This window comes from Cygnus atratus, chromosome 4 (genome assembly GCF_013377495.2).
Source record: "Cygnus atratus isolate AKBS03 ecotype Queensland, Australia chromosome 4, CAtr_DNAZoo_HiC_assembly, whole genome shotgun sequence".
NCBI lineage: Eukaryota > Metazoa > Chordata > Aves > Anseriformes > Anatidae > Cygnus > Cygnus atratus.
In genome coordinates this window covers 58,279,949-58,305,068 of record NC_066365.1, presented here as the reverse complement: position 1 = coordinate 58,305,068, position 25,120 = coordinate 58,279,949, and the positions used below count along the sequence as shown (strand labels likewise).

At 36.6% G+C, this 25,120-nt stretch overlaps 1 protein-coding gene across 3 annotated transcripts in view; it reads left to right on the top strand.

The window, feature by feature from the left end:
* The window catches only part of RBPJ (recombination signal binding protein for immunoglobulin kappa J region), a 56,267-nt gene extending 40,893 nt beyond the window's left edge, over nt 1-15,374 (top strand). For 2 of the 3 annotated variants that reach the window (XM_035553646.2, XM_050710649.1), the window contains exons 4-11: nt 3,399-3,564; nt 4,664-4,838; nt 6,330-6,467; nt 6,680-6,792; nt 9,007-9,147; nt 12,595-12,750; nt 13,427-13,530; nt 13,642-15,374. In XM_035553646.2, coding sequence (XP_035409539.1) covers nt 3,399-3,564; nt 4,664-4,838; nt 6,330-6,467; nt 6,680-6,792; nt 9,007-9,147; nt 12,595-12,750; nt 13,427-13,530; nt 13,642-13,957 — 1,309 coding nt within the window. In that variant the 3' untranslated portion in view covers nt 13,958-15,374. Of the gene's footprint in view, nt 1-444; nt 656-1,275; nt 1,319-3,398; nt 3,565-4,663; nt 4,839-6,329; nt 6,468-6,679; nt 6,793-9,006; nt 9,148-12,594; nt 12,751-13,426; nt 13,531-13,641 lie in introns of those variants that run through there. The other variant, XM_035553639.2, reaches the window with a different exon arrangement.
* The last annotated feature ends 9,746 nt before the right edge of the window (nt 15,375-25,120 follow it).

Here is a 25,120-nt window from a genome sequence, read left to right as displayed (position 1 = left end):
CTACATGAGGAAGAAAAGCAAATGTGTGATGCTTTCTTCATGGTGTTATACCTGTTTGTAATACAGAGCTTGAGGAATTTGGTTTCGTTTTTTGCTAAGTATTGTTCTGTTAAATGCTGATACCAATTTTTAGTCTGTATATAATTTCTTAATTGGATATAGCTTACAACTGTTGATCACAAAGTTGGGGGAGTGCTTCTGTTAACACTGTTCTGCTCGGAAGGGGTCTTGGATTGTCATTGGAGTTTGACAGTTCAGAAGCTGACTATGCGATGTCTTTTTTCTGCCAATCCAGGTGTGTTTCCAAAATATCAGCTCTTGAATAGATGCATCTGTTACTTCCAGTTTCGCAAAACCAAACAAAACCCCATGACATTTCCTAACCTTGGAGCTGGTTCGTAGCCCCCATTTGAAAAGCATTGTTTGCTGGGGAAACAAGACGGTGGTGGTCCGTCTGGGATGCTGAAGGAGAGCAGGCCTCCTGAACACCGCTTGGGCATAATCATTGCCCTGCTTGACCCCGTGCCAGTCTATCAAAAACAGGACCATTCTCCTCCTTTCCTTTCCACCCACATACATGTCTGTGTATATCGCTACATTTCTTTAAATATGATCACATGCCTGCAGACAGAATTTTCTCAGTGTAATGCTAAAGGTATTATTTCTTGCTTTGTTTTCTTTTTTGTGTGTTTTCCTACAACGTGCCAGAAATTACAGCAACCACTAGGTGATCCTCAGAATAGATTTTTAACAACAACTATTGTATTCACATCTAGAGCTGGGAATATAAGGAATATAAACAAGGTTGTTCTGCAGAAAGTAAACACCCTGCACTTTAATACCTTTCTGTGACTTTAACCATTATCATTGAACATAGTTGACATAATGACATATTGACGTATTTAACATAATTGTCATTACAAACATAAGGTTATTAAGGTCATCTTTCCTTTAAGGTAAAGAAGCATTTGAGGGAGGTGAAGTCATGTAATCTGCGCTGATCTAATTCTTTTAAATAAATGCAATTGAAAAGTAGAAAATGCATTACTGGTTTTGAGGAGAAAACTTAGTAGGAAGGGAAGGGGATTAGTGTCTGAGATACTCATGGTGGTCTTAAATACTCCCTGCTGCATCATTCAGCGTCTTCACAAAGAAAGCTGGAACAGATGTCAGGTAGCAAAAGATAGCAAAGATATAATAAGCCAAAAGGTGGTACATATGGTGTATGCTGTCACATAAGAGTTATTTATTACCACTTGCTCTTTCTATTTCAAGTGATCTTCAAAATTCAGAACTTCTCTGCTTACAGCAGTAAAGTGTGAGTAATGCATTCTAATGTCGGATAACAGTAAACTTCAGCTTTTTCATTAAAGGCTGGGCTAGTGGAAGTATTCTTTGTGTCACTACTGTGAAGCTGTTACATTTTTTTTTGAGGCAGTTTATTGTGTAGTTTTTCAAGTTGACAATTCATCAGGAAACATCTGCTTTGCAAATTGGCAAGTTTTTACCTGCTGTGTTAATGTTCTGCATATTTGACTGGAAGAAAAAAAAAATCCCTGTATTCATCTGACCCATAATTACCGCCAAAAATGAAATGCAAATAGTTAACACTGATGCAATAAGCAAAAAAACATGTTAGTTGTTAAACTTTGAATACTTCACTTCTACAAGTGGCATTCCATTAGCTCCCAATTCCATATTCATCAAAATTTCTATCCTTCACAACAGTGTGAAGGCAATAAAAGGAGCAAAAAATAGTTATGCTATGTCTCTGCTGAAGTGGATTATCATAATGGAGGGAATAGATCATTTAGTTCTGTTGGTTTTGAATTAGTACGTTTAAAAAGCAATCTGTGTGAGCAGTTCCACAAATTAATTTCATGGGTTTTTCAAACATGCAAATCTTTTGACCTCCTATATGAATCTGCCTTCTACAAATTCCCTTTTGTAGGCAGTCTTTTTTTTCAAAGCAGAGTTTGTGTTGTACTTCGAAAGATTTTCCTAAATATTTAAGCTATATGGTATATTGGTATATCATCAGTTTTGATGTGTTTCTGAAAGAGCGAGAAGTTTAAGTGAAAATTTGTGACTGTGAGTTTATTTGGCAAGATAAGCTTTTAAAAGCTGGCTTTTTTATGTGTATTCTTTTGTTTGTTTGTTTTTGCTTCTCTAATAAGGAATATAAGTTAATTTGCATGTCTTAACTGAAATAGTTACAAATCTTTACGTTTAGTTGTATGGGTCCTTACTATTTACATTTTTATTATATTGTTATTAATGAAGGATTTTGGTTTCTTCTATTTAGAAGTCTATTACTTAAAATAATTTTATCGCTGTTAAAGGTAATAGTGCTGAATAGTTGAAGTGATGAAGTATATTAAGCTTGATTTCATACTAAATCTGATTTACACTAATTAAGGTTATTGTAGTATTTAAGAAAAATTGTCTATGAACTTAGTTGTTCCAGGCCAAATTTTCAAAAAATTGTACCTACCTACAGGAATAAGGTAGGAGTCCTTCTTGGATTTCAAAAGTGCCAAATTAAGTACTATATTCCAATTTGAATAACTAGAAACTTTTTCAGTTATCCTTTCCCTTCATGCCTCTTTAGCTTCCTCCATAACTAGCATATACTAGTAGTTCTTTTGCTTTTTCAACTTTGATGATAAAGTGATGATAAGTGATGATAAAAACACTGCAGCTGTTGGCTAAACTCAACACAAAAGCAAATAGGATTTGCTTTTTAACATTTTGCAGAAACTTCAAGACTAATACATGGTATTGTAATAGTGCAATTATTTTTGAACTTGATGCTTTAAATAGCATTTAGACTGACTTCAGTCAGTGCTGCTGAAGAGTAAATCTTGTTTTTTATGATTACTGATGAAGATGTAAAATCACCTAAAAGAGATTTATGCTTGGATAAAATAAACTCCCTCCTTTACTAATGATGAAACCCAAGATGTTTAGGGATTGTAATCACCAATTGTTCATTAAATTAGTTTCTAGAACAGTCCTGCATGTCTTAATCCTGTTAACCACCTACAAAAGCAAAACACTGTAATCACTTTTAAGGCCTTTCTACTTTCTTTAAGAGTATTTCCCCTTTGTAAAGGTAAAAAGTGTTTTCATTTATAGAGATACTGTTAGCTGTCATTGAACTGGAAAGATGCTTAGTGACAGTGCATCTAATGCTAATTTTCCTTGCTTTTTCTCTTTTTTTTTTGATTTGCATTTTAGGAAATCTTCAATGCAGATGAAGTGCATGCATGTATAAACTGTAATGCAAAGTGTAAATTGACTGAGAAAGCTTTGGGCCTACAACAGTTTGTGTCTCAGTGTTTGTTTTTTTTTTTCTTAAAAATTGGGTGTAATGTCATAATTCACTTCATTTTCAGGTTCTTTTGTCCCCCTCCATGTGTGTATCTTATGGGCAGTGGATGGAAGAAAAAAAAAGAGCAAATGGAACGGGATGGTTGTACTGAGCAAGAGTCACAACCCTGCGCCTTCATTGGGATAGGAAACAGCGACCAAGAAATGCAGCAGCTGAACTTGGAAGGAAAGGTAGAAGTGTAATAAAACATTCAGATTACCACAAAGGATGTCATAACTGCATGGTGCATCTTTCAAGGAATGCACTGGTTTATTGCAACTTTCATTACACTGTAGCAGATATTGCATAAGTGGTTTAAAAAATACCTCAAAAATATAGGACGACTCAGTCAGTGGGCTTGGTTCATGGGATCATAGCAAGGTACTAACTTTTCATTTGTAGGTTGTTGATTCAGAGTCAGTGAACCGCTACTCTTTATTTTGCTGCCATGGAAGCCAGCGACTAGGTCACCACAATTAGATGGATGATTTGGGTCTGAACAGATTCTTTAAACTGTTCTGAAATCTGGTTAGTTGCTTCCACGAGCAATTACTAACTCAAGGAGTTTTTGCAAAATACATACCATATGTACATTGTAGCTTAAACACGTGATTTCACAGAATCCCACTGAAGATGTTACAGCTTTAAAGTTTATAGTATAATTTCTCAGAAACATGTTTGTTATGCCAAGATAGACACTGTTTTTGTGTGGGTTCTGAGTACTCACTTCTTAAAATGAAGGATCATAAAAGTTCTTGAGGTTTTTAAGCTCTTGCTGTCACCTAGTTCAGACGCTTAGCTATTAGTAACTTTCCATTCACTTCAAAACCCAATCCTCTCTGATCTTTTCAAGAAAAGCTTGTTTCAGTGCATTTTTTTGCCCAAGCAGCTTCTTGTGCATGTCTGCTGTACTGCCTTTATAGCTCTACTTGAATGTAATTTTTAGTAGTGCTCTCACCCACTCAGATGTGGCTTTGATACAGCTAGTCTCTAATCATCTGCTTTCTAGCCTTAGCAAGGGTATTTAGAAAGAAATTAAAGTACTGAACTCAGGTGCTAAACTTCACAAAGCTAAGCAGTAGTTCATAGAAAATGTCCATATGGAAGTGTTCCATATGAATTAGGAAAAAAAATCAAGTGTTGTCAGTAGGGGGAAGAGATGGAGAAAGCAATTTCTGATCTGCTTTAGAAAATAATACGTCAGTTTCCAGTTTTGTTCACAATGATGTGTATAGCTTCTTGAACTGGGCTAATCTGAAAAAAGAAACAATAGTATGTTTTTACCTACAGAATTATTGCACTGCCAAAACGTTATACATATCAGATTCAGACAAGAGAAAGCACTTCATGTTATCAGTAAAAATGTTCTATGGCAATAGTGATGACATCGGTGTGTTCCTCAGTAAACGAATCAAAGTCATCTCCAAGCCTTCTAAAAAGAAACAGTCACTGAAAAATGCAGACTGTAAGTATTCTACAGTTCTTTTCTTTATGTAGCAATTCATTTTGCCTCCTACTCATTTTTTATGTGTTCTGAGATTTTGACTACAACATAAAATACAACAAAATTTTCAATTTGTTTTTTCTAATTTACTTTAGAACTGTACACGACTATATTTTTAAGTGTTCCAATGTAGATTATACTGTTGGGTTTTATGCAGTCACAATTACTTAGTAAATATAAAAGGTCCGCCAAAAAACTTTATTCTGAGGAGGAAATCCTTGTCAGCAAATGCATAAAATGCTCTATCTCAGCTTTCTAAGCTGTTGAAGCCCTTAAGCTGCCTTGATCTGGTGCTTAGGATATTTTGACCAGTAGCAAAGAGGTAACTTTCATATTGTAGTAAGAGTAACACACATTACCCACACTGTGCGTCTTCACGTCACAGCCACCTTCTTACTGTCTCATGCCATTTCATATTGGTTTTACTTTTAATATATTTTGCATGATCACTAATCAATAATTAGTTAAGAAATCTGTATGGTGATATTTCACCCAGATTTACTTGCTTACCATGTTTTTTAACTAAAGATATCTCTGGTGCTAATGTACAATTGGGAGCATTTTTACTTTTTCTCCAAAGTTTTTTGCCTGCATACCACTGGAGCACCTCAAGAGATGCCGTGTTTTTTTTTGTTTGTTTTTCTCTCTCTTCACTAGTGCTTTAAAAGGCTCTTCCATCTGTGTTGGGCTGGAACCCATTCACCTATGGAATGTGGATCTCGGGGCGCTAGCTTGCCACATGACTAAAGGCGGTCTGGTGCTGTGCAGTTCACACCCGTGGGCTCAGAGTATGCACTGTTGAGTTTGTATTCAGACAGATAGTGTTGATGGACAGTGAATATGAACCAAGCATCCTTCGGTAGTAAATGTGAACCAAGTAAAAGAAACGTGCCTGTTTTCATGACAAAATGATAGCTGCTGAATTTTTTTTAGGGGAGCAGACTTATCCTTTCTCCCTTTTGAGCGATAAGTAAGTTCAGATCTGAGAATTTCAGGTTGCATGGTTACAATTTTATATACTTGTGTCTGTCTTCCTTTGAATTGATTGTCATTTGTAAGAATAATTTTTTTTATACTTCACATGTGATGATCACTGAAAGTAATTTAAGTACTTCTCAAGGGTAAGCTAAAGCTTCTGCTCAAATAATCATTTGTTTGAAAGCTGTGAACAGAAGAAAAAAATCAGCTGGCAAGCACTGGCCAATTTGGCCAAGTGGCATAATTCTGTGAACTAGCATGCCTTTGGAGAACAGCCCCTATATGTTTCCCACTTGTAATTCTGTGACTATTTTTGGTCTGTCACAAATATTTTGTAATCTAAGTAGTAAGTGAGAGTTATTTCTTGATTTCCGCTATTTATTAGTTTATTTATTGTATTTGTGACTTTTTCTTACTTTCCTGTGTACTAGCAAAGTCATTTTATAATCTGAAGTCTGTTTGTATTCCTTGCAGTATGTATTGCATCAGGGACAAAAGTGGCACTATTTAATAGACTTCGATCCCAAACAGTTAGCACCAGATATTTGCACGTAGAAGGCGGTAATTTCCATGCCAGTTCACAACAGTGGGGAGCATTTTACATTCACCTCTGTAAGTAAAAATGAAGGAATATATATTTTTAACTTTCCCTCCCTCCATCCCCACAAAAACGTCCTGCGTTTTTCTTCCTTATTAATTGCCCAAGCTCAGATTTGTTTTGTTACTGAGTGTATATTTGATGTAATAGTGTGATATTAAATTTTCCTCTTATCAAGAAAAACATTTATTAAAATAAATAATGTGGAACTTCCTGTTTCGTGCAGTGGATGATGATGAATCAGAAGGAGAAGAATTCACAGTGAGAGACGGCTACATTCATTATGGGCAGACTGTCAAACTTGTATGCTCAGTTACTGGCATGGCACTCCCAAGACTGGTACAGTTTAATTTCTCCAGTGCTATAATTAATTTGTAGATGGTTAGTTAGTGTAATTGCATAGTTCGTTTTGCATTGTTTACAATTCTGGCTTTATATGTTTCCTTTTAGTAGTATGTGTTTTATATGCAAAATGGCATTCATTTTAATCAAAGCATATTTTTATCTTTGTATCTGCATATTAATTCTGTAAGTAAAGAACAGCTTGTGTATTAAGCACAGGGAATTATTTTTTTCAAAATTCAAACCTACCAAAGTAGGTTAATCTGCAAGCTGTCCTTAAGAAAATACAAGTCTATTTTAAAAACAGTAATGTAGGTCACAGTCTAGCAAAATACTTTCAATATTGAATAGATGAGTAAAGACTTTACAACCTGTAGGACAATGCATTTGTTGAGTTCAGCGCAGATTTTAAAATAGTCTACTGATTTGAAACTAAAAGCAAACCAAAACCTAGTATGTACTTCTAAGGCTACATCATTATACCAACATCTTGCAAAAACATTTTGTTCATTTACTAATGCTGTATTAAATATGTAACATTGCAACTACATTTAGAATGACTAAAAAAAATTAGAAACTTTCAACCATTTGTCACAGATACAAAATTGGTTATAAGAACTTAAGATTTGTGAACCAAGAAATCTTTCGTTGATGGATACACAGTAATGTTGTTTATAAATAAATTTAAATAGAATTGCAATTTTTTTCTCTTGTTTTCTGCACCTAATGCCATCCTAAGTGGAATTTTTTGACTAGTAATAAACCATGCTTCCTATGAGATCTTCTGTGAAATTGTGGTTTGTCAGACCGTTATGAATTTCATACAAGATTTTGCTAATTCCACTTTTAATTAGAAATGGTTTTTTTTAAACATGCCAATATAAAACCAACCTTCTATGCAGGAAGGTTTTTCTTCCCCTTCCCAGAGGTATCTTACTCTGACTATAATGAGAAGTTTTGTCCTAATATCAAACTCAGCTAAAAAATAAGATAGACTGCTTGTATTAAATGGTATAAAAAGATAATATAAATAAATCTCAAAAAAAAAATCATCCTGTTACCTGACAAAAAAAATTCCAGACCCAGTTACTACTGATCTGGTTCAGCGCATGTGAAACTCAGTAAGAGGGATCTCATTTTATTTGTGGGCATCATGTTAACATTTTCTTACTGCCTAAAGTAGATGCCATCATTTGATTCCAGAAACCTTATTTGTAGGTAGAAATAGATTTGCAGGTTAAAACATATCAGGCTGAAGGTTTCTGTTATGTTTGCTATTGAAAACATTTAAAATGTTACCTTAAAAGAGTGATTTGAAGGTGATGCAATTTCAAGGGAACTTGCAGACATTGCGTAAGTTGATGTGAGGAACTTTGAAGAAACAAGTTAACCTTGAAAATTGTGTTGCTGATAATGCCATTTATTACCATTAGAAATCCCAGAGGACATGGCTGGCTTTCTAATTGTTGGTTTAGAAATTTTCAAGCACCATGGCTGCTGCTTCTGCTGATGTTGCATGACATGAAGTATTACTCTTTTTTGTAGAAGTTAAAATTCCAAGCTACACATTTCCACTGTCTGTAAGGGAAAAACTTAATTTTTATAAATGTAACAGCTCTGAATTAAGTTAGCATATATTTTTGCACAGAACTGTCAGCTTGTAAGGAATAATTGTTCTTTGCAGTTTCCTTTAAGTGATATTTAATGACCAGCTGTTAAGATATACTATGATAGTTGTGTTTCCAAAACTGTACTTAAGGACATCTCAATACCTTTAAAGTAAATCCTTATTTTCAGCTGTTTTGGTTCATTAGCCAGTCTGCCATAATGTTTGTGATGCTATTGGTGGTGGAAGCATGTGCTTCTGCAGACAGAAGCCTGTTAATACTTGACCTATTGTTTTTTTGTATCAAGAAATGGAACAAAAGTAGATTTTGCTCAAGCCTGCACTTGTTTTTTGCTGTAAGAGTGGGGAAAAATGTAAAATATATATGCATGCAACACATTGAAGCAGTAGTACTGAGTGTCACTTCAATATTGTATTCTACAAAAGTATTAGGAATCATGAATCTGATGTTGGTATTAAAACAGGCGGCATGGAAACTTGAAAAATACCACCTTTCACTTCTTTTACTAATAGTACGTATGTAATTGTCAACGTAATGAAGTACAGAAATTGTCCTAAACGTATATGTACAATTTCATTCACAGATAATTCGAAAAGTAGATAAACAAACAGCGTTATTGGATGCAGATGATCCAGTATCGCAGCTCCATAAGTGTGCGTTTTACCTTAAAGACACTGAGAGAATGTATTTGTGCCTTTCCCAGGAGAGAATAATCCAGTTTCAAGTGAGTTGTTTAAACCTGTTTGAATAGATGAGAAGCATGGTTGCAGACTTTTCCCAGATATTCCCAAAATGTGTATGAGTGCCAGTTTCGCAGTTGGTTTTGAATGAGTCTAATATTTTGTTTTGAAAAGACAGAGGATGGAAAGAAACACATCTTATCTTTCTCTTTCCAAAATACGTTTTTTCTTTCACCATAACCTTTTCCATGCCTGTCTAGACAATGAATTTCTGTTTTCTTCAGTGGAAGAAATGGAAACATAGAGTACTGTGACTTAACAAGTTGATGTGCTAGTGGAATTGTGCTATTTATTTGTCTGCCCACTTCTAGCTTACAGCAAATAGGACATAATAGAGTTCATCATAGTCATATCTCATGATATACTTAGCAGTGTTGCACTGTCTTGCTCTTGGCTAAGAGCATAAACATATAGACAGTTAAGGCAGTTGACCATGGTAATTTGTAAAGCCACAGAAATCTGATTTGTCCCTAAAGAATGTAGCCATCTCTGTCTTCAATAATATTTCTCCAGCAGGTGGAAAAAATATACCTAATGAGCTACTTTAACAGGAATAAACCCTAAGGAATAGCTGTAAAAAGAAAAAAAAAAGTGTGCAATTGTTCTGACAGCTCATATGCCAACAAACTGGGTTTAGTCTCATGTATGTTAGCATGCTTTTAGCAGACTTCCAGCATGGCAATTACCATTAGAATAACAAGACTGCCATCACGTTTAAGCCCATCTGAGTATTGCAACATATTCTCTTTAAAAATCCAGGGCAGCTCAAATAGCAAAGGGGAGTTGAGAGATAACGTGCCCCAGGAAGATCGCCACACTCGGGAAAGACTCAGGAATTTCTTAGTAGAAGAGCTCTGGCATCCAGGGTAAGAAAGGTAGAAGCAGGAAAGTAGAAAGCAAACTTTTTAAAGATTTCCTTTAATTTAAGGGAAGGGACCAGAAAGATTGGTAAAGGCTCAATTGAATTCTGTCCTATCATACACCGGGACAGTGGAAAGAATATGAGATGCTTTGTTCATGTTTTCAGGAAACATTCATGACCTAGAGATCACAAGTGGCCACGTCTGGTGGTTCTTCCCCCAGTGGATAGCAGAGATAATATATCTATTAAAGTACTTTCTCGTAAAGCAGAATGGGTCTTTGTCAGGAAGAAGAGAAAGCAATGAAACAGGAATTGCAGTGACTTGGAATCAGCCTTGCTGTTTGATCTTTCTCAAACTACCCTGAGGGAAGGGCTGAATGAAGAAGCAACTCCAGCTTCTGTGACAGCTGCCTTACTTCAATATCCTGGAAATGCCCAGGGGACTGCGGGGACATCCTAACACTCCACAGTTTATGCAACACTTGCAGAGCCCAGTCTGATAAGAGTTCTGAATTTTCCATGAGAGTAGAGCCGAGGTAAAAGGACAACCCACTCTTACGATTTTTTTTTAGAGGAGTAGGTGCCTGCTTTTTTTATTTGTTTAATAACATCTGTTAAGTTGCGCATCAGGCTGTTATCACTCTTTGGTAACTGAAATCAAGACAGAAGATAAACTCTTCCTGCCAGTGGCAGGAGAGACTGTTTTATCCTGTTTTATCTCTTTCTTCCTTTGGACCGGAAGACCAAGACCAGTAGAAAAGGCATGTGTGGCATCTTTCACCTGCTGAGCATTAACTGCTGAGTATAGTTCCTGTAGCAGGAGTCTAGACAGTCTGTGGTCACTGGGGAAAAAAACAAAAACTGACACTTTAGGGTGGCAGTTGTCATGGATGACTGAAAATAGCCCAGTCTAGAGAAACTAAAGGCTTAAAGCAGGAGGGCTATAGAAAGCTAGCAGTACACCATGAACCTACAAAAAAGGATTAAGGGCTACATCCCTGACTGCCTTTTGGTAACATTTTGTAGCCATTTAGTCCATCGCTTTGATTCCTTTTGACTTGCGTTTACCAGTCCTTGGGGAATTTTCTCCTTTATTAATGTTGTGCAGTTTGTTTCCCATCCTGTCTCCATGTGAAACTAGACAATTCATGAGGTACTTGGCATGGCCTTAGAGCATTTCGACCTTCTGGTGCTGCCTGTTGAAAAGGTTAGGAAAGTTTAGGGGAAAAACAAAAAAGAGCCTGAAGGTAAATTGCCACACTTGAAAATGACAAAGACAAATGTTTCTCTTGTAGAGTAGTCTTCTGAGGATTTCTGTGACAGGAGGAGTAACATGTTCCTGAAATGATTCTTCAACATAGCAGGGTTGTCAGAAAAATTCTGTGGCATTTTTCTCCCGTTTTTGAGTCAGGTCTGAAGGGACAAGTCAAGGATGCTGTACAGGTTCATTCATTTTTGATATCCTTGGTTTTATTTGTTACGGGTTGAAGCATGTTAGTCCATTCATGCCAACAGGAGTTGTAGTCTACCTGCATGGAAAATGTCCTTTGTCAAAACAGTATACAGTAGTTTCTCTTTCAAAGTTGGGCTAGTAATTTAGAAGCATCATATATTTCTAATAAAAAGATCATTTGAGTCTTGAGCTGGGGAAGGTGTGTATTTCTACCATCACTGCAGGCTTTTCTTGAAAGCTATTTTCAGTGTTTTTTAACCTGATCGTATCAGAATGAAGAGTCCACCCAAATTCAGCTTTGATCTTGACTTCCGCTCATCTGAACTAGGCAATTTGTGCTAGTTTATCTAATCTGTGAAGTTTATCTGCCAGTTCTGAAGAGTAAAGTCTATGGTTATATACCTAGATGCACTTAAAGCTTTATGGAAGCAAACAGAATTTAGGTATTAAACTTAAAATTTTTCAGTCCATCTTTTTTTCTGTGTTTAACCTATGCGCTATTGGTTGCTAGATAATGGAATTGTTCGGAGAGGCTTCTGCTGCCATAACAAAGTAGCATAACATAACCATTTGCAAGGTTGTCATTTCAGCTTCTCCCACGTCTTTCTACAAACACTGAAATATGAGCTTATTTTTTCCATCATTTTATAGGTGAACAAATTTAAAAAAAAAAAAAAAAAAGTCTTGGCAATTGGCCAGGTAACATTCATGCAATGAAAAGTATTCCAGGTCAGTCTGTGGCTGTTTTGGTCACTTTGTCATTAACACAAGGTCCTACTAAAATACCTACTTTTAGTTGCTGTAGGTTTTGTTAATGGCTATTGAATAATGTTAAAACTTGGGAAGATGAACTAAAATGAACCCTATTAAATAAATCCAACTCAAGAAGGTTGGAGAGGTGGCTATATCATAGGTGAGAATTAAAATGTTCTCAGAAGTTTGCGTTTCTGCTAGGTTTGTTGAACTGTATGTGACTATTTCCCTAGTGTATTTTGTTAGAGAAAAAACAGGAAAATGTGTTATTGAACTAATAGACACTGTTACTGACTGAGATGCTTTTTAGCTCTGTGATTGTCAAACAATTTTACAGATCAGTTTTCAAACTTTCTTTCTAAGGCCACTCCATGCCCAAAAGAACCAAATAAAGAAATGATTAATGACGGAGCTTCTTGGACAATCATTAGCACAGATAAAGCAGAGTACACATTTTATGAGGGGATGGGACCGGTCCATGCTCCAGTGACACCTGTGCCTGTTGTAGAAAGTCTTCAAGTAAGTGATTTATGTATTTACTTATTTTTATAAGCTCTTTCATGTGAGATTATTTTTGTCATGCTGATTTCACCTTCATAGCACCTTTGGAGGCTACTGTAGGAGAACATTCATGCTAGCTTTATAAATGGTAAAATTGCTTTATGTTGCAGTAATTTTTCTCAGCTACATTTCAGAATACGTGAGCATATCCGTCACAGGAATAATATTAATACTATTTTGTACATTAAAAGTTTTATTTTTTAAAATACTATGATGGTGATATCCTTAGGACTTTTGTTTATTTAGAAATTGATTTTAACTCTTAAAACAGTTATTTATGCATCAAATGGAGGCAGACTGAAACCTTATTAAGAAATGAGCTACCCACTGTTGAAAAACTTGGTCTCCTAACATATTCTGAGAAAGATTATTTTTTCTTCGTTTTCAAAGCCTTTTTCACTTTTTTATTTCAAATGGTCATTATCCCTTCAGGATATCAAATTATTTGGCAGTATCTTTTAGATGAGTTTACTTTACAATTCAGTTGTGTAGGTCTGTTTATTTCAGTTTCATCCAGCTAATAGAAACAGCATTGTTCATAGTTCTTGTATATACTGTGAGGTTTTTTTGAGGGTCTTCTTGTCTTTATTAATTTTTTTGTGGGTTTTCTCTTTTTTGCTCACCCCCACTCCAGTTGAATGGTGGCGGGGATGTAGCAATGTTGGAACTTACAGGACAGAACTTCACTCCAAATTTACGTGTCTGGTTTGGGGATGTGGAAGCTGAAACCATGTACAGGTATTGTATTTCCTGCTGCTTTTATAGTGGCTACATTTTACATGATACTTTCCATAGTGTATACTCATTCTTTAAGTGTTGTTATACTCAGTTGACTCTCCTGTTTTTCAGATGTGCAGAGAGCATGCTATGCGTTGTTCCAGATATTTCTGCATTTCGAGAGGGTTGGAGGTGGGTCCGTCAACCAGTCCAAGTTCCAGTAACTTTGGTCCGTAACGATGGCATAATTTACTCCACCAGCCTTACCTTTACATACACACCGGAACCAGGGCCACGACCGCACTGCAGTGCTGCTGGAGCAATCCTCAGAGCCAACTCTAGCCTCATGGCTTCCAGTGAAACAACTGCAAACAGCGAGGGAAGTTACACGAATGTCAGCACAAATCCAACCAACGTCACATCATCTACAGCAACTGTAGTTTCCTAACTACCGTTGTTTGTTTGGACTTTAACTGACTTTTAAGTGCTACATTCAAGAGAACTGAACAATTTTTGTGGTTTCATGGGAAAACACCTTTCCATTTTAGGTGATATTATTTTGAACCTTGTTACCTGCAAGTGCTGATCTTAAATATAGAAGCCACAATAAAAAAAATAGATCCGAAACATAAGAACTTTATTGAAAATCTATTTTTCAGCTGTTTTTTTTTTAATGGGCAAGAAATAAAAATGTGGCTGGGATACATGTTGAGCAAACTAGAAAACATGAACACAACATAGTTTTTATGGACCAAGGAACTTGTATAAGCTTTAGTATAAAAGGTACATTTTCACCATACCTTTTTTGTATCACAACATATAGTACACTTTTGTTACCAAATAGTTTATATTTTTTTTCCTCTGAGCTTTTGCTCTGAAGTATATTCAGGTTCCAAGCCTGACCATGCTTGTATAATCTAATTACCATACTCTTCCAGTTTTAAAAAAATATATATATTTTTGGTCTGTGGCTGGAACTGTTCCTTTTTTTAAACTGAAGTCTTGTGACTTTTTATGAACTGAAATTGTTTTTATTTCAGCAAGTAGAACCTTGTAAAGGCCAGCATATTTTTTTTAAGATTATATGAAGTCTGTGCAAAAGCTTTAAAAAATGCCTCTGCCTTGCCTGCAATACATGCAATGTATGTTAACTTTAGTGCTCTGTTTTCAGTCATTGTTAATAGTTATTTCTGTTTTCCTTTTTTAAAATATGTATTTATAGTGATAATTCCTGAGGTTCTAACATTACGTGAGGTTTTTTTTAGTGGCATCTGAAGCAGTCATGTTAATGATTGTTCATGTCACAGGCATACGTTGGTGTTTTTGAAGGGTTGTTACTGGGTTACTCCCCCTCTCCTTTCACAGTCATTGCATCCGAAAATGTTTCAGGATCTGTTCAGGTTTTTCTAATCTTGTACATAATTTGTATTAAGTGTAAGTTAAATGTTTTATTTCAAAAATGGAATGTTCCCAATAACTTCATTTGGCAGCATGTCTTCTGTCTTGTTGGCATGTAACTAAAATATCACGAGAAGTGTGTACTGCAAATGGGATTGGTAGGTGATGCCCTTCATCACTGAGAATCGCAAAAAGCATGTTTTTCATCATACTGTTCGGTATATTAGGCCAGACTTCAGTGTAACACTTGTATCGAGAACGTGCTTTCATTGTGAAGTGATCATACCATAATAACTAGAAGTAAATTTTATTACTTGGAAATGGGCAAATAGAAAATCGCAAAAGCACTATGAAGATGTCAACTCCTCCCATCCTTGTTTCCTGTGGGTTTCTCTTTCCCTGCCAACAGCTTGTGCAACGTTCAAGTCTTCTCTCCATCATAAATTTAAGGCTCATTTGCACTTTGACTTTGTTGGTTGTTGTGTTTGTTTTTCATTTTGACTTTGCCATGTTTTATCCCTCCTTGTAGACCTGCCTGTTTCATTTGTATTTGAAAATATATTCCAGTAGTTCATTTGTAGTCACAGAACTAGGCATAGACTCATAGGACAAGTTTTGATAGTGTGATCTTCCTCTTTAAAAGCCAAAATACAAATGTTATGGTGTGTTCAGCCTTTTCTGTACCCTGAAGCATGAGCCACAACTACTGTGTAAATGTGAACCTGTGGCTTCCTACAGTGCATTGCTTTCAAGATTACCTGTTGACCATTTTCACAGAGTTTTTGTGTCTGACCACTTACTCCAGTTCCAACACCCACACCATTTTAAAGCATCGTCTGCACCATGTGTGTGTACTCCGACGCTCCATTCTACTTGTTTGCTTTAGTGCGCTGTTGTACATGTGAAAACGACGTGGTTAAAGGAAAAAATCCGTTGTAAAACATGTTTAGCTAAATAGTTTAAATCAGTGCCACTGTCCTTTCAAAATGTGCTTGTATTCTACCACAGGCCTTCATATTTGCTCTTCTGTGTTATGAAACTTATTCCCACGACATAGTCACAATGCTGGTTCTTAGCACTAGTGAATACTGCCTCACCTCATCTCTGTTCAGTGACCAAGGGCAGAATTCATTGTGGCCTTATCTCTGTTTTAAACTGTTTACTGGCATTTACTTGCAAACCTGTTTACTTGTGTATGTGCTATAAAACTTCATGTTAATTGTTTTGTGGCAGGAATCATTTCAGCGTTTTTGTTCAAAGCACATAAGTATCGTACAGTACTGCTTAAATCAAGAGCCACAGATTTTCATCATTAATCAGAATTAAAATACATGATACATGTATCGGATTTAGAAGGCTATTCAAGAACAAACCATGGTATACACACAGTAGGCAAACCATAACAAGCCTTTTAACCTTCAGAGAATATTTTAGATAGCTTTTCAGAACTTGACACCTGCTTTTATACTCATTATTTAAAAATTTTTACATATAAATGCAATACTTTTTTATATTCAGTTTCTTTATTTGCAATAATTTCGCCCAATAGATATATTATAATACTCCTTGACTTGTAAAGAACCTGACGTCTTAGCCTAATTTCTGCTGTTCTACACACTACAGCCTAGTGGGTGAAAAACAGATTATTAAGTTGTGCTTACAAGACTATTTTATACCCCATTTTTCCCTTGGGCTTGTGGCTCTGTTGTTGCCAGTAGTTATTTTGTAGTACAGAAATGGTCTTCCAAGTCCTTACTGTTGTTCAGCTGTCCAGTTGTTCAGATACGTTATCTTCCTGAAACCTTTTCCTGTGGGGTGTTATTGTTACATTTATTGGCCTTGTGAGCTGTTAACCAATTTTCATGATATTAACAATATCTCAGCATTTTGATAAAACTACTTTTAGAGTGTTTCAATATGAAACAGTTATAACTGTTCAAGTCTAGTTGTTAAGTCTGCTGTTAATTCTGTATACATAGAAACTGAGTCTGTGTTCAGAATGTTGTTTTAGTTCCGACTGTAGGACGCAAAAGCAAATTAAGTGCTCAAATTTAGCTCTGCCTTTTCTTGTTTTCTTTTGTTTGGAACTGCATTTCAGAATTCAACACTAGCATAGTCTTTAATAACCTGCTGCTGATGTTTTTCCTAATTATGTGCCCTGAGGGCATCCCACAACTGTGTTAATAATGATATTCTGTACTTCTTTTCATTGCACAGACTTGTAAGATCAGAATGGTTACCTGAAAAGACGTGAACTCAAGGCATAAATCTGTGAATTCCCCGTATAAAAAACATTAATGCCAAGTGAAACAAAGTGTCTGTTAAAAGTAAGCTACCCACTTGTAGATTAAAAGACTCCATAGAGGTGTCCATCTTGAAACTAGATGCTCTTCAATTATTAACCATATTATTTACTTTCTTTCAAAAGCAGCTGTGTTTATGAGTACTGAACAAATGTGTATACTTTCCTGTGCCAGACTTTTGACTTTGTTTTCAAGCACTGTACTGTGGGATTGAGTGGCAGCTTTGTTAGAAAAAGAAGTATCTTAGGGTTTCTACTTAACCCTTTTAGGACTGAACAATTTCTTCCCTTTAGAAGCTGTAAAATAAACGAACAGTTCTGACTCTGTAAGCATTCTGTCTGTGTTCAACACTGCATTTGCCCCATACGGAGGTGCTATGCTAATGTCATTTTTTTTTTTTTAAATCCTGTAGCATGTGTATGCATTCAGTCTTAAAAGGGTTATTTTTACAAACTGTGCACCTGTAAAGTTTCTTAGCAATAAGGTAGAAAAATGAGCAAGTTTTTACCATAATTTTGTAGAATTAATTGCTCAGTTCCATATTTCATCAAGAAAAACCCTGCAATATGGGCAGTTTTGAGGATTAAATAAAAGTGAAATGTAAACCACATAAAAGTGTTTTTTTGTCAAGTGTACTGTGTGTGTGTATATGTGCATATAATATCAGGCTTCATTTTTTTTCTACAAGGCTAAAGATAAAATGCCATGTTACTGTTGATGTGACAAACATAACTGAACATCTGTACGATGATATATCATAAAAGTAGTTATGACTTGGTCAGGTGTTGAACCTTGCCACGTTTTTGTGGGCTCTTTTCAATGTTAACCAAGGAATATGTTTGTTTTGGATGTGGGTTTTTTTTGGTTGTTTTTTTTTGCGCATGAACAGTGAGGTCATCCGTGGAGCCAGAACAACACAAAAGAAGACCAAGCCCAGGAGTGGAAAAGTCATCACTAGTTGTGAGGCCATGCACGCTGGACTCCACTTACACGGGATATGGAATGTGCACCCAAAAAGCTGGTTTTCCAAACTAAATCTGTTTCATTATGGCTTGTACAATTGCTGGAGTTAGATAAGAAACTGTTTTTTTTTCCAATAATGTAACAAAAAAGGTTCACTTTTTGATATTATTTATTAAATAAGAAAAAACGAACTGTGTTTGTTTAACTTTAGCAGCTTTATTATTGCAACTAGTGTTCACCTGGTCTGTTTTCATCCTTTTCTTACTTGCAGACTGCCAGATATTTATTTGTTAATAAGATCTGTGGAAATGCAGCAAGCTGGTTTGTTTTTTGTTTTGAGAGGATACTCTAGGAGGGTTACAAGGAATAACTAGAAATTACACCTTCCTCTAGCTTCCAAGCACATGATGGCTTAACAACGTTTCTGAGACTTAGAAGGGAAATGGGCACAACAGTGAGATAATTCGGAATGGCAGAAACCTACCATTATAGTACTACTAGTTTTGTACTAAACTAGTAGAAAAAGTACTAGTTTAATTGTTAGACTGCAAAGGGGCCATACGTGGTGGCTAGGATGTGGAGAGGACAAGATTTGGTAGCATAAGCAGATCCTTCTGACCGTAAAGAAAAGTTACAGATGCTTTTCTGAAACATCTGCAAAGGTAAATTCAATTCGTTAAGACACAAAATGGACAGAAATTTGGTCTGTTTGAAACAGGGACAGTATGGGCAGATTGTATTTCAAAATTGTTTTAAAACCGTTGCAGTTCAATGCTGGAATGATAAACTGACTTTTCTGGAAGACGAGAGAAATTAGATCTTTTCTGAGGTTTTGGTAAAAAGAACAGTAACTTGCTAAACTTCAATGTTGACATAATTGGAAGAAATAGTGTGGGATGGTGCTCATTTTAGATTAACAAGTACAGATTTAAAAATGTCTTCATCTGAACCTTGGCAATTAGCTGTGTAGGTAGTGTCAACGATACATCTTGTTAAAATCCATATTAGAAGTTTAAAAGGAGAATAGCATGAAATTATTTGGCTAGAGGTAAGGATTCATTTAGGGGTTTACATGGAATATGTCATTTCAAAACTACAGGACTGGGACAGGTAGGATTACCAAGTTGGGAGGGGTAGTTTACCTCTCACAGTGCCCTATTTGGATTGGTGTTGTGCCCTTCTGAGGAGGGTTAAAAAAAACAAGTAAACAAAAAAACTTTATATGCTCAATTAGTGTGCAGGTAAAGAATATTTGTTTCTGATATCCAGTAACGCGTGTTTAGCGTGAGGCCAGAAGCTTGAGAAGGTACATCTCATTTATTGTAAAATATTTTTGGTTTTAATATTAATTATGTATGATGAAAATTAGTTGAAGTCTTGCTTCTGTGTAGAAGAAAAACCGTGAGCTGCCTGCACCCAGTGAAATAGAGGCGATAGTGTTCTGAATTTGACATCTTTCAGGTTCTGCATCTCTTGTTCAAGTATGGAAAAGGATGGTTAAAAGTTTGCTGTATTCTTTTCCGTTCGCTATTTATTGCCTTTGCATTTTAGGCTCAGTTCCCTTGTTTTTCCTGTGTACTTTTCCAGCTCCTTAATTAGTTTGCAGTTCTTCTCAGAAGGTGCAAATTTTGCTGCATAATTTAGGAGAAATGAGTCAGCGATGAAAGTAAGGTGAACTATGGCTTCGGAGATTACGTCTGCCATCTCTCTGCTGTTTCTACTCCTGTGCTATCAGGGAGGAAGAAATGATAATTTGTTTTTTAAGCTGCTTATAGGTATATCGAATGAAAATGAGATGTGCCCTTAATGATCTGCAGGATCTGAAGGTGATGCGTGAGTTGGATCTGTACAAGGGTGCCTGTGAATCTTCCCGTGAATTTAAAAATTCTTTGCTTATCATTCTCCATCTTTTAGTTGCATTTGCTGTCATAGTGCTCTCTCATCTATGTTCATTAAAACCTTACGTTTTCTCTGCTTTTAACTAAAGTACTTCTGTTCTGTTGGATGATTTGTCCACTGGGAAATTGCTGCTTTCTGCCTCTACGAATCCCCCCTGCTGTGTTCCACAGGAAGGGTGGGACTTTGTGTCATTCAAGTGCCTTCCCCACCTTCCTCCCTCTTAATTTATAGTGTAGCTTCTCATGAGTCACTTGGCATGAGGCCTTCATCATGTAAACGATGGCAGCTGCATTCATTCGTGCATTGCTGTGTCGGTGCATTAAGACTTTTACAATAAGCTGTAATCCACTGGCCATGCTTAAAGAAGGAAGGGTTTTGTTAAACCCAGCCATGCAGACCCTACCATCAGGGTCTCAAGAACTTCATAATTTCAACAACTGTATTAGGGATGGACGCACAGACCTATACATAGTACGTTTTCTGCCAGGGGATTGTCTGTTTTAACAGCCAACTGGCCACAAACACTTAATTGGATCTATTGGATATTGAAATCTGTGTTCAATTCTGTTTGGAGCCCAGTGACTTTTTGTTTTAGTGAGTTGATGTTTGAGTGTTTCTTCTTAATTTTGATATAATTGTATATAATCTGCTCAGAGCTAATCCAGCCAAGGTAGCTGTGCTCTGAAATGGCAAGTGCTAAAAAGATGCTGAGATCCACATGGGTGTATTCACAGCACATGGCAAATATGACAGAAGTGGCTTCAAACCTCCTGTTGTTGTTGTATTCCAAATAACTTTGCATGATACTTCAGTGTGCATGTAGTTGCACAGTTTAGTTCAGCATGAACTCTATTTCTTTACCTGCATAAATGTGTCCCGTGCAACACATAAAAATCCCCCAAAAGATAAATGGTTCGTTTGTTAGCTTGCTAGCTTCCCCTGTCACCTGTCATCCCCAGTAACTTGTTACTATAACATCTTAAATGTTGTCTTTTTCCATAGTTGTACTTTTTCTATTTGTTCTCAACTAGGTGTGCTTCAAATCCCATTTTGGCTCCCATTGCCAGCAATTTGTATTTGTAGAAACTGGAAGAGAGTAGGTGGAGGGTTCATGGTGACTGAATTTGCTGTCTTAAAGAACGTAAATGGGAAATGTCAAAAATGTGTGAGACTCAGGTGTGTATATATATATATATATATATAATTTTTTTTTTTCATGAAAGAAATCCTTAGGCTAGAAAAATGTCTGAATTTTTTAAAAATGTGTTCATCTTGGTTCTGATAAATTGTTTCTGTGTTTTGCTTTTGAAAGCAAGTATTTTCAAGAAGGATTTCCAACATTTTAACATAATTCTATGGATTCTTTTTTGCAAGATTGAGAAAAAGAATTGTGGTTAAGCACAGGTGCTACAGTCTAACAGTATGCCTTAATACAGAGCAGAATGCCATACGAAGCCATTTTTAAAAAAATCTAGAAAAAGTATTAAATCTTGTATTGACAAAGGAGGCAACTTGATCGAGTAGGAGTTTGGTTTATCCTTTTTCCAAATGAATACCTTGTTTCTGTGCTGTGCAGCTGAGCAATAACAAAGTTTTGAATAGTGTTGCAGGCTGATTAAATAATTTCTGAGGGGCCTGACGTGGGCTAACCTTCGTGTGGCCATGTATCTGCTCTGACCATCATCCTTTTGCCACTCATACTGCTTTTACTGCGTGCCTGGATTTGAGGAGCCATCTGGAGTTTGGGCTCTGCCTGAAGTGATGAGCTCAGTGCGTGAGGCTGGTGTTGGGGTCGACTTGCCAATTTTGCACATTCAGAAGTTTTAGACTTCTAAATCATTTTTTGGGCGAGCAGCTTTACCTTAGAGATGTAATAGATTTGTAAATCAAACAGCATGGTCTAAAAAAATGGTTTATTCTTTATTTAACATAACAGTAAGGGTGATAAGGATAGTTTGTTTCCTTATTTTGGGAGGAAAAATCCAAGAGGTGACTGTTTAAGCTTTCAAATATATGTGCACTTTCTGACAAATGGCTCAGTTTTCAAGTTAAGAACAATTTTGTGCTATTCAGAGCAAAAATGTGGTGGGACTTTGTGTTGTTTTGCATTTCTGCCTTCAGATACTTTGATCTTTATCCAAGCTGTCCTGAACATAATGGGTTTAATCTTAAAAGTTATGAACTGGTTGTCTTTATCCCTGGACTTCTTTGAAATATTGAGCTTGTGATGATAATTTTTGATAAAATGATCCTTTTGCACAACTTTTTACTGTCAGCTTATAGGTAAACTGATAGAAAACAACAGCTATCAATAGAAATGTGTTAAATTAGAAAACAAAACAAAAGTATCCTCTCACAGGAAGTTATGATGGCAAAGCAATAGATTAGACTGACTTAGTACCTGTGTGTGATTATTTTCACAGCAAGAAGAAAATTTAAGTATTTCAGCAGTCATAGCTTTTAAAAATTGTATGTCAATATTATCTCTTTGCAGCTGGTTCCTCCAGCTATCTTGAGGAAAGTTAGGAGATACGGGTAGTGTTGTGCCTTTCATCTGCTGGGATCTGAGAAAAGTTTATGAATCTGTTCCATCTTATATCACAATCTAACTTTCTTTCACTTGCCCTTTCATCCTGTTTTAACAAGCAATTTCTTTGCAGCTGGTCGTATTCAAGTGAACACCAACAACGTTGATGTTGATCCTGTTTTTTTCAATTAGTACATCATTTATGTATCTGTGAAAGTGTTCCTCTCTTTTTAGAATGTCTAAATGCTAGCCAGCTTGTGAAATGAGTTCTGTAAAAGTATGACAAGTTCAGTCCAAATCATTTTCCATGAGTCTGGTGCAGAAAATTCACAGACCCAACGCAATTATTGTTGTCCTGACGCAAAGGACTTAAGGACATTTGGCCAGGCCCCACGTGTGGGCTGAAGCAATGAGTTTAGACCTCAGTGAAACGTAAGTGGTGGCGAGTTATTACGTAAGAAGGAAGGAGAGAGGTAGCAGCAGATGGGAACACAAGTTTTTAAACCAGATTGCTGGAAATTTCAGGGCTGATAGGAGTTACGTGAGTCATAAGGGACCGAGTGTAGTGGATGCAGCCAGTAAAGTCTGAGAGTTACCTCTCGTATAGACAAGGGCAGTACTTTGGCTTTTTTTTTTTTTTCCCCCCACTGGCCAGCAATGGTGTTGGTTCAAACAGATGAATGATGACAAATGAAATCCCTCTGCCAGTATCAGCTAAGGTGTCAGCTTGATGCTCAGAATTTACCAAACACTTTATTTTAAAGCCAAATAGTGAAAAATATGGGAAAATAAAATAATTTAACAGATAGTAATAAGAATTGATAATAACAATGTAATAAGCTGTTGGACACTAGCAGAACTGAAAATCTGTTGTTCTCTAGCAATTCATTAATTGCCATGTGTAAAGAGTCGAGAAGCTCAGGTGTAAAGTACCAAGTGATGTACCAGGCGTCTACTGGGAAAACTCAGGCATGTGCCATCCAAGTTGAGATCATCTTCAGTTTACCTAATCTTAACCAATTTGATGTGCCTTACTGGGCCCCATAGGGGAAGTAGTATCTGGAATTGGGTTGAAAAAGAAGCAGGTCTGCTCGACATACTTTGTATGGAAAGCTGGGATGCAAGTCCAGCTCTTGTATCCCGCTGAAGTACAATAATTGTTGCTGTGGGGATTTATCATCTAAAAAAAAAAATCCCTGTTTTTTTTTTTTTTCCCCAAATTAAGAACAGTTCATAGGCATTGATTAAAACCTCAGACCAGCAAGGTTGTAAAGTCTGTGTTCCAGGTGACCCTTTAGTGGATCCATCTCTGGAACGGAGCAAGCTGAGTTTTAAGTCCTTTTTCTGAAGCAGGATCAGGAAGAACCTGATTCTCCCTCCTCTTAAACCACAAATTCTGTTTTGGACTAGAGAAGGTTTTTCCCTTGGGAGAAAAAGAAAATCTCCATCAAAATGTTTTTGATTAGGTGGTTAAATAGGAAACTTCCTGATGAACTCTCATTTCACCTAATTTCCCAGCTGAAGTTGACTTGTAAAGTGCTCCTGCACTTCAAACTGTAGCTGCTGCCCAGAAGAACCCCCCTGGCTGCTGTTTGATCAGGAATACGTCGATAACGTGCTGGTTTTCTACCTGCTATTTTTGTAAGACCAACTGAGATGGTCTTACTTGAATGGAGAGATGCAGGATTCTCAGCATAGAGGCAGAGCTAAAATTTAAATGAATTAGGAAACTGAGGGAAGAAATGTTTTCTTGTAGATAATACAAACCCTCCGGCACCTTACTACAACACAAAAGCTGTTCTATCTGCTGTAAATAACCTGAAAAAATAGTCCTGCATCTCTCCATTCAAAGCTCAGCTCAAGGCTGAGGCCACTCTCAGCTTCAGTGCCCTCCCGGTCCTTTCATCAGTGGGTGTTTGGGCTCAGAATTAAAAGTCCCACGGGACACGCCTGAGTAGGGCTCTGGACTGATGCATTTATGACCAGTGGGAACAAATGCTTGAAAGTTAATACACAATCTCCTCTCAGATACCCAGAGAGGAGACAAAATTTGCTTTATTGTGACGTCCTTACCCAGACAAAGCTCTTGCTGACGACAACAGAACCTGCAGATGTCAGCCCCAGATCGCTTGCAGCAGCTGCTGTTTGGGCACAAGCAGGACTGGATGGGACTGATCCCAGGCAGGACTTGAAGCAGAACTAGCTCTTGAAGCATGCAGGGTTTCCAAGTCAGCAGCACCACCTCAAGTATACTGCATTTTTATTTAGGACATTTCTTGCAAGATTTATCCATTTCTGAATATTTCTGTTGCAGGCACAAACTATCTCATCTACTCACCAGGCCAAATGACAGTTACATGTCTGCATTTTCAACTAATTCCCTCTTATTTAAGTGGAGATGCAATTTATTTACTAGTTCAGTGGTCTGAAAGTGCTGCTTCTACTACATCAGATGCCAAAAATTTAGTCCAGTCTTGCCCTGCTGGCTATAAACCTCTGCCTCCCTTTCATATATAAATAT